This window comes from Podarcis tiliguerta (genome assembly GCF_965153285.1).
Source record: "Podarcis tiliguerta genome assembly, chromosome: 13".
NCBI classification, from domain to species: Eukaryota; Metazoa; Chordata; class Lepidosauria; order Squamata; family Lacertidae; genus Podarcis; species Podarcis tiliguerta.
The window spans coordinates 46,947,520-46,956,819 of NC_139546.1; the positions used below are offsets into that span (position 1 = coordinate 46,947,520).

Below are 9,300 nucleotides of genomic sequence, written 5' to 3' on the forward strand. Positions count from 1 at the left end.
TTCAGTTGTATCACAGGCAGAAACACGCATTGATTTGGTTTCACTGAAATGCAAGCGGGTTTGGGCTCCAGTTATCATGCATGAGGAGTCCACTTGCATGAACCATACATGCACGCCTGTTCAATATATATCAGATCACAATTTATAAATGTGCACTTTATAAATCTATAATTTAATAGATCTGTGTTATACACGTGCTTAAAGACCAAGTTCCTTCAAGGGGGTGGGGGCTTAATCCACCCAACCTCCAGGAACCCAGGAGTCCGAGGTTGCCAGCAAAGGCCTCCGCACTGCGACTCCTCTTCCTGTTTATGCCGTTTCCAAGGGCGACGGCTTCCTTAGCAACCAAAGGCCAAGATGGCGACGGCAAAGCCTTGCCCATTTCAAAGATGGCCAAAGAGCCCCTATCCGCCCTTAAGAAAAATGGCAGTCAGGACACATCATAAATAAACAAACAAACAAACACGCCGCCTTTCCTGTGTCTATGGGTTGTGTTAGAGACAGAGGTGTTAGTTCTGAAAGGGAAATGCATCTTTCACATGAAAAGCCGGCGCAGAGCGTGTTCCCTAACCCAATACGGTGAGTGGGGATATAGCTTCCGGTTTAAATCACAAAATGGCGCCGCGCTTCGTTTGCCGGTACTCACATCCGGGTCCCCGTACCAAAATGGCTGCTCTCACTAATGAAAAGCTCTTCCTTAGTCAACTAGGAACATTAATCAGCGCACGATCCCAAGGCCCTGGAGCGGGGCCTATGGGAATGTGCAGCTATATCCCACTGGGTGTACGGAGCCTTCGGGCGTTTTCTACTCTTTCCTACGGTTTTTTCTTAGAACTCTGAAACGATCCGTACAAGATGGCGCCCTCCTGGCCTTTTTTTACGGATGAGGCGACCTTTCCGTCCGCAAGTGGGTGGTTTCCGCTGACGAATTATCCCAAAATGGCGGCGCTCATTTAAAAATGGCGGCTCCCAGTGGAGGTGTGTGTTTTTTCCGTACAACCTCTGCGAACGGAAGCGCATGGTCCCGTTCTCTGATGTTTAGTGTCAAAATGGCAGCTTGCGTGGCTCGGAGGCTGGGTACGGAAATCTTACCGGTGGGAGAGCTAGGGAAGGGAGCGGGGCTATTGATTTTGCATGGCTGTCCAGAGCAGGATGCTCTATGCTTTTCTGGGAGTCAGCCCCACCGAACCCGATAGGGAGTCCTTACTGAGTATACATGCATGGGAGGATTGCGGGGTAAAATAGAGTTGTCCCCCAAGTGCCCTTCTTTTCTTACTATCATCGCAGGTTGCTGTTCCAGAATGTCAAATTCTGGATGGTGAAACATGCACAGTTGCCCCTCTAGCAATTTTTGAAAGGGGGGGGGGGCGCACGACTTTTATGGTTTTTAAATGGCTTTAGATAGATAGAGTTCTTTCCTTAGTTTCTTTTAGCTTGTGCGTTGCGATGAAAATATAATATGACTTTCGACATTTTAAGCACGACCCGTTGCTAGAACCCATAATGGTTATAACTGATCTGTGCTCCAGCTTTGGCTATAGCATTATGCTATTGTGCTGTTGTGCCTATGAAATACCAGTCCTAGAACTTGCAAGTGGGGAGATGGCTCGAATCCTCCTTGCAGATTTCCCACAGGCATCTAGTCAGCCACTGTGAGAACAGGATGGCTAGATGGCCTGTTGGCCTGATCCTGTAGCCTTCTCTTATGTTCCTTTAAGGAGAGAGAGAGGCGATTTGACCCTCTAGATGTAGGACTTCCAACTGCCTGATGGAAAATGTAGTCGAAAACTGCTGGAGGGCACCGGTTTGGTAAATGCTGGACTACAGGTTTCCCCCACTCCTGCCATAATGGGGGGGGGGGCTAATCCAGATGAGTACCTGCTTTCCTCTACCACACAGCACGCCATCCTAATAATAATAATAATAATAATAATAATAATAATAATAATAAATAGTATAGACCTGCCTAACAGGGTTGTTGTAACAATTACCAAAAGAATGCTTAGAAAGCTTTGGGTCCCCTAAAGTATATTTATCTATTATCCAGTTTCAAGAGTACAAGGCACCGTGAGTCTAACTGAATCCTGAATTTCTCTTTCTACTTCCAACCCTGCAGGACTTCGGCTGGCAAAAATTGCTTCGATGTCTCGGACCTTCCATTGCAGTACTGTGGATCAGTCTGGTGGGGCCTGGAGAGTGAAGTGAGTGCCAGAGATAGAGGGGGACATCTTCAGAGCTAGAGAGGGATCCTTCATCTTACTTACTCCATTATTATTAATTATTATTATTATTATTATTATTATTATTACTTTTCTGGCAGCACTGCAAATGACTTTGCCCTCTGTATACTTCCTTCTAGGCACGGTTTCCCTATAAACCCTTCACATTACGGACCCTTAACAGACCTTCCTGACTGGTCGTTTGCTGGTAAGAAAAATGGGTGTTTGTATTATTTGTTTTACTGTATTTAGGCTGCAGTCTTGCAAAATAAAAATAACGTTGCCTTTACATGATATCAGACCACTGATCCAATTAGGTCCATATTTATAATCTCCTCTTCCACCCCAACTCACAGCTCAGTTAATCCTGAAGAGAACCAGTGTACTTTGCTAAGTGCAGTAACTTTTAGTGTTAAAATTTGGCCCATAATCACCATTCCTCCCTCCACCTCTTTCCCCCTTTTCTTCCTAATGTAACACTAATGTCTCACAGCAAATGAAACTGATCTGAAGAAAAGGTAGCTAAAAAAGAGACATTGCACGTACTTTTGTAAACTAAGAAATCTTTAATAATTTTTTTTTAATGGCTCATAAAACTTGTTACTATCAGCCATGATCTGAGGGCACAATAAAAGGATGTGACTGTAGCATGCTTTGCCAAGCAGGCACCTTCCAGAGGTTGTTGGACTACAACTCCTATCAGCCCCTTGCTGGGAGTGATGGGAGTTGTAGTCCAACCTCTGGAGAGCACCAGCTTGGGAAGGCTGGAAGAGAGCATGCATCTGTGTTGAAATAACCTTAACAACCTGGCGTGAGGTGCTCTTGAGATTACTTTCTTGTACTTTTGAGCATACAGGGAAGGAGCAAGTATCTGTATCCTTTTTTGTTTCTACCCCAGATGGGCGGCCAGCCCCACCGATGAAAAATCATCTCCATCGGAAGGAAAGGAACGAAAACTTGGCTGTAAGTGGGAGCCAGGGCACCTACGAATATTAGGAGTCCTGGTTTGGGGGGAATTTTGGAATAACATTAAGGAAGAGTGCGGGGCTTCCCGGATTGGCAGAATGCTGGAAAACCTCACAGGTGTAATAACAGATAGAAATGAGTCAATCTGGAGCTATTACAATGCTGTTTGGGGTTTTTTTTGGGGGGGGGGGGTTTACAAATTTATTTAATCATTTTTTCGATACAAACAACAACCGCAAAAGACACATACAACAAAAACCATAATAGCCTGGAGAAGAGGAGGTTAAGGGGTGATATGATAGCCATGTTCAAATATATAAAAGGATGTCACATAGAGGAGGGAGAAAGGTTGTTTTCTGCTGCTCCAGAGAAGCGGACACGGAGCAATGGATACAAACTACAAGAAAGAAGATTCCACCTAAACATTAGGAAGAACTTCCTGACAGTAAGAGCTGTTCGACAGTGGAATTTGCTGCCAAGGAGTGTGGTGGAGTCTCCTTCTTTGGAGGTCTTTAAGCAGAGGCTTGACAACCATATGTCAGGAGTGCTCTGATGGTGTTTCCTGCTTGGCAGGGGGTTGGACTCGATGACCCTTGTGGTCTCTTCCAACTCTATGATTCTATGATTCTATGATTCTATGATAATGACAATAATAACACAATTTGACAATTCAGATTTGAATACACTGATATACCTATGACTACACCTTTTTAACAATATTTTCCCACCTCTCTCTCCTCCTCCCACCATTATCCACCTTATCGCTTAAATATTCATTCCCGATTTCTTCATATTTATCCATTCTTAGTGTGCGTCGACATGCAATTCGTTCGTATGTAGCTAATCTGTCCATATTATCAATCCCTGTGCTCAATGGAATCTTTTTGTGGCTCTTCCAATTCATCAAAACAAGTTTTTTTGCTTCTAATATAGCACAGTACATCCATTTTTTTTTACCCCTTCAAGGGGCTATTACTATGCTGTTTCCCTATAGGAAAAGGGGTTCTGAGGCAGGGAGTTTTCTCTCTAGAGGTCTGTTGTTTTTTAAATGGCAGGCTTAGTCCTGGATCCCATGAATTAAGTCTGCATATGCTCAGAGGCAGGTTGCCTATGAGCATATGCAGAGTGCCCACTGCTGAGCAACTTCACACAGCTCTTTCACCTCTTGAAACTGGGATAAGGATGGAAGGGAAGCATGAGCCTTGGTGGGTTTCCATTAAAGCTATGAACGTAAACCAGTTTGAATCCCATCGCAATTCCACGAACATTTGGAATTTTAGCCTTGTTCCTTCCGGAATACTGCTGAACAGTTCTCAAGATTTCTTGAGAAAGGACAGTGTGTTTGAAACCCGTTTTAAAATTCACGGCGTAACGTAATGTACCCTCAGCGACAGATTATGTACTTATTTTATTTATTTATTTGATCCAGCATATGAATCACTTCCCCCCTAAAACACCTTGAAGTGATTTCGCAGTTTAAAAAAGCATCAGCGCTAAAAGCAGTTCCATATGTAAAAGCGATTTTTAAAATTCCATATGTTAAAAAGCGTTTCCATGTATACAAACGAAACAACGCTGTTTAAAAGCAATTTCATGTGTAGAAACCGTTCCAGATCCAATATGAATATAGACTGCAATAAAGAGAATCACTTAAAGCTCTTGTTGAAAAAGGCCCCATCTGCACCCAAGCAGAGCTACAGTTCTCACAGGGAACTCTGGGAATTGTAGTTCTCTGAGGGAAATAGTGGTTTCCTCACAACACTCAGAACACTTTTTAAATTTTTTTATTTCCTAAAATTTATATACTGCTTGATTGTCTTTGTGTGTGTGTGTGTGTGTGTGTGTGTGTGTGTGTGTTATAAAAAAAAACTATGGTTCCCAGAAATCAGGCAGAAGCTGTGGCAGTTTAAAGTGGTATGATACTGCTTTGAACATCTAATGCAAATGGGGCCAATAGAGACAGCGCCTGTCCAATGGCCGCTGAGGATTTCCTCAGGCGCTGAGCTCACTCTGCTCTTCACCTTGCCTCCTCAGCGTCGGGTAGCCATGATCTCCGCAGAAATGGACCACGGGATGGAGAAGTGGAAAGCTAAGCAGAATGAACGAAAGCGACAGGCAGAGGAAAAGCGACGCAACAGACTTCAACCTAAAGGAAGCTCCCAAGAGCAAGAGCCCAAATAAATACTCCCCCCGCCCTCCAATTTGGCGCTTGATTTGTGGTGTCTTTTTTTTTTTAAGGTTCTCTTTTTTAATACCAAGGAAGGAGGAACAGTGGCGTCACAACGGGGGGACGGTGCGCCCTGGGTTCCATGTCTGCAGGGGTGACAAGAAGTCACCCCGCGGGGGCGCGAGCAACCATCACACTGCCCCAGCCGCATGTGGAGGATTCTCCATTCACGGATGCAGCCGTGAGCAGAGGATCTCGGCGCCAGCAGCAAACCACTAAGTACAGCACATGTGCAGCGTCACACGCATTCGCTGCACATAGCGACACCACATATGCGCTGTATAGCGGTTTGCCACCGGTGCCGCTCCAGCACCGTACAGACGGTACCAGGATCCCTCCGTCGCCGCTACAGCCGCAAATGGAGGATTCCAGCACCGTCCGTACAGCGCTGGAGCGGCGCCAGCGGCAAAGCACTATACAGTGGTACCTCAGGTTACAGACACTTCAGGTTTCAGACTCCACTAACCCAGAAATAGTACCTCGGGTTAAGAACTTTGATTCAGGATGAGAACAGAAATTGCGCGGCAGCGGGAGGCCCCATTAGCTAAAGTGGTACCTCAGGTTAAGAACAGTTTCAGGTTAAGAACGGACCTCCAGAACGAATTAAGTTCTTAACCCGAGGTACCACTGTACGGCGCACACGCGGCATTGCTATGTACGGCGCATACGTCATACATAGCAACGGCGTACATGCGCCCTATGTAGCGATGCCTGCCGCGGGTGTCACGCCACCTTCCTTCGCCCCTGAGATTCCCCTCGTGGTTCTAGTTCAAGAACTGCTCTAGAGCCTTCGCTTGGGGCCAACTGCCTCGGCAGCCATTTTCTGTGCCGTATCTTAAGGAGATGAGGCAGCAGGCAAAGGAGAAAGAGGCCTTGGCTTAGCTTTGGCAAGGTTGCCGCGTCCTTTCGTCTCCATTGTGGTCTCCCTCCCCTGGTGCCCACCTGACGTTTGCAGTGGGGAAATAACCGGATTGTTCCATCGTGCGCCTTTCTAGAATGTTCCTGTCCAAAGAAAATGGAACCTGTAGCTCCTGTTTGTTTGGGTTAAGGGGGAAGCAGCACAAAAATGGTGGTCCTTTTGCACAGTAGCCGGCCACTGCTTGCTGGAGGGTCAATTTTTCATGCAGCTTTATGGGGTGTGGTTTAGGCTTAAAAAGCGGTTTGGGCAGGAGCTGGGGCACTGCAACAAGCTCATCTCAGGGTCACGCATCTTAGAGTCACCTCCGCACCATACATGTTAAAGGACTGTTGTATCACTTAACAGCCACGGAAAATTCTGTGAACCGTGTTTGTTTGTTTATTTTAAGCTGCACATCCCCTTTTCATCTAGGTTCCCAAACGTGGCTTACGGCAATAACACATTGCTGCAAACAATCAGAAACCTACCATATTTTTCGCTCTATAAGGCGCACCAGATGACAAGACGCACCTAGTTTTTGGAGCAGGAAAACAAAAATATATTCTGAATCTCAGAAGCCAGAACAGCAAGAGGGATCACTGTGCAGTGAAAGCAGCAATCCCTCTTGCTGTTCTGGCTTCTGGGATAGCTGCGCAGCCTGCATTCACTCCATAAGACGCACACACATTTCCCCTTACTTTTTAGGAGGGAAAAAGTGAGTCTTATAGAGCAAAAAATACAGTAGATTAGACCTCTGACATTTTAAACCTTGAGAATCTAAAATCTGCAAAAGGGGGGGGGAGGGAAAGAAAAATTAAAATATATGGGAAAGTATTTAGGGTGCAAAGGCCTACCCAAATAATCTGTAGCTGTTAAAGGAGCCCTTGAACCCCGCAAAGAGGACCCCAAAGCATGTGCAAAGTGCTTTCCCTTGCTCCACTGTCCTAGCTGTTCGGAGTCTCCGGGGAGGTTTACCAAGAGAAGCTTAAACTGCTGCTACCTCTCCCTGAAGTGTACGGCCTAAGGGTTGGAGAGCGCAGGATTACACACTTAATATTTTTCTGCCTTTGTCAGCTGGCCTGAGGAACTGTGTGTGTGTTTAGGTTGGAGGAGATCTCAGCCTGGCTGCAGACCTCCTGGTGGCCGTAAGCCAGGCTGGAAGGAATCTTGGCCCTCTCCTCTGGAAAAGGGAGCTCTCCTTTCCCCCTCCTGCCATGTAGATTCCCTCTTGAGATGGCTCGCTGCTTCTTCATATTTTATTTTATTTTCACCTTCCCTCTCTTGGCCCCGTGGGAACCACTGCCTGCTGGAGGTGAAGTCACAGCACTGCAGGAAGGAAGAAGGATCAAGGGCTGAGAATGAGGGACTTGAAAGGCAGAGGTGTGCACACACAAACACAAAAATATTACTTCCTTCCCAATGGAAAAGAGGTTCCCACACATTCACCGCTATCGCAGTGATCTATTCTGGTGGTTTTCTGCCCCTCCTAAATTGCCTTTTTTTTCTAATAGGGTGGAATGTTTCCTGTCACACCCAGTAGCCATTTTTGCAGCGAGCATCACAGTATTGTGACACCTTAACAAAGTGGTTACGCTTGTAATTTTTGGTGCCATAATAATTTAAAAACGGTGAAGTCTTTGGCCCTGTTGCTGATTTCCTCTGGAGGTTTTCCCCTCCGCATTTGTGCAAACGGCGGCCTCTGAAATTTATCGGAGGCAGGATGGCAGTATCTGGGAAATCCTAAGTGGGGAGAGTACTGACACACTGCTCACGATCTGCTTTCAGATTTCTGGGACAGCTCAGTTGGTAGAGCACAGCAATCTTAAATCTCGGGGTGGTGGGTTCGAGTCCCACCGCGGGCAAAAGATTCCTGCGCTGCAGGGGGTTGGACTAGATGGCTCTGGTTGTCCCTTCCAACTCTACAATTCTATCATTCCTGTCAGGGGCAGGTTTGGTACAGAGAAATGGCAACAAGCCGCCCGATTATGTAGGGTTGGCCTGTGTTGCCTGTGATCCTGGAGGACACGGTTTTGCGAAACTCTTCCATTGTCTCGAGCGCAGTCTGCCTGCCTGTCCCCTGGATTTGTCTCTGTTTAAGCTTTCTAATACAGGAACTTGGATGCCAAATTTGGGTCAGTGGCTCAGCCAGGGGCGGGAACAGAGTAGGGATATTTTTTCCCCCTCTTCCCTCCGCTCCAAAAAATCCTCTTTCCATCCCGTGACCCTAGCTGCGACTGACAACACAAAGCCCAACCCCAAAGCTTCGGGATTTTGAGGCCCTGTGTGTGTGTGTGTGTGTGTGTGTGTGTGTGTTTAGTTTCTCCCCCTCCCCACCCCATTCCTCCCCCCAACCCTGCCAGCTCTGCCTTGCTGATCCCAGCTGTGTTTTGAACACATCTCTCACCCCCCCCTTTCCCTCCCACCCCATATTGGTAATTGCTTCCAGATGCAGCAGCCACGAAAGCATGGATGAGATCAGCGCCTGGGGCCTATGCCAAGTGCACGAGACCCACAGGGACATCCAAGGGGCTGGAGAGACAGCAGTGCAGAGGGTTGCCATTTGCTGCACACACCGCCCTTGCTGAGCATCAGCAAACCACCACCCCCAGCCCCACTTTCTCAGGGCTCCCCTCTACTTCAGGGTCACCCTCACACACACACACAACTTTGTGCATGAAGCCAATGGGGCGGCCAAAACAGTTGAGCTGTAGCCTCACTGCAGCCCTTGTCAGTATCTATTGAATTATTCCTGACTCAGTTGAATGTGTGTCAAGGGGGGGACAGACGGACCGCCGCGGTTATACCAACGTCACAATGCAGGAGACAGGATACAGGGGCTGTGCGTCACACATATATCTCTGGTGATTTGACTTTTATATCGTATTTTTGGCAAGGGGGGGGTGTTAATGCCTTCGTTCTAGCCCTGCGAATGGCTCATGTGGTCTAGCACCCTTTTTATAGAATCATACGAGTTGGGACCCGCGAGGGTC

At 47.0% G+C, this 9,300-nt stretch overlaps 1 protein-coding gene and 1 long non-coding RNA gene across 4 annotated transcripts; one reads left to right on the top strand and one right to left on the bottom strand.

Annotated features, from left to right (window-relative positions):
• Window positions 1-939: 939 nt before the first annotated feature.
• MRPL52 (mitochondrial ribosomal protein L52) lies at window positions 940-5,386 on the top strand. 3 transcript variants are annotated; one of them, XM_083410846.1, is made up of 5 exons: window positions 940-1,077; window positions 2,117-2,201; window positions 2,360-2,427; window positions 3,118-3,182; window positions 5,220-5,386. In XM_083410846.1, the coding sequence occupies exons 1-5, from the start codon at window positions 960-962 to the stop codon at window positions 5,364-5,366; spliced, it is 483 nt and encodes a 160-aa protein (XP_083266972.1). In that variant the 5' UTR covers window positions 940-959; the 3' UTR covers window positions 5,367-5,386. The 3 variants fall into 3 exon arrangements, with proteins under 3 accessions (XP_083266972.1, XP_083266973.1, XP_083266974.1); XM_083410847.1 differs by having other exon boundaries at window positions 945-978; XM_083410848.1 differs by lacking the exon at window positions 940-1,077 and adding an exon at window positions 1,206-1,236.
• LOC310663255 lies at window positions 3,351-8,639 on the bottom strand. Its single transcript, XR_014504444.1, has 4 exons — window positions 7,051-8,639; window positions 6,072-6,794; window positions 3,834-5,968; window positions 3,351-3,453 (listed from the first exon to the last, which is right to left on the bottom strand). It is a non-coding gene; the product is annotated as an uncharacterized lncRNA (long non-coding RNA).
• Window positions 8,640-9,300: the final 661 nt, after the last annotated feature.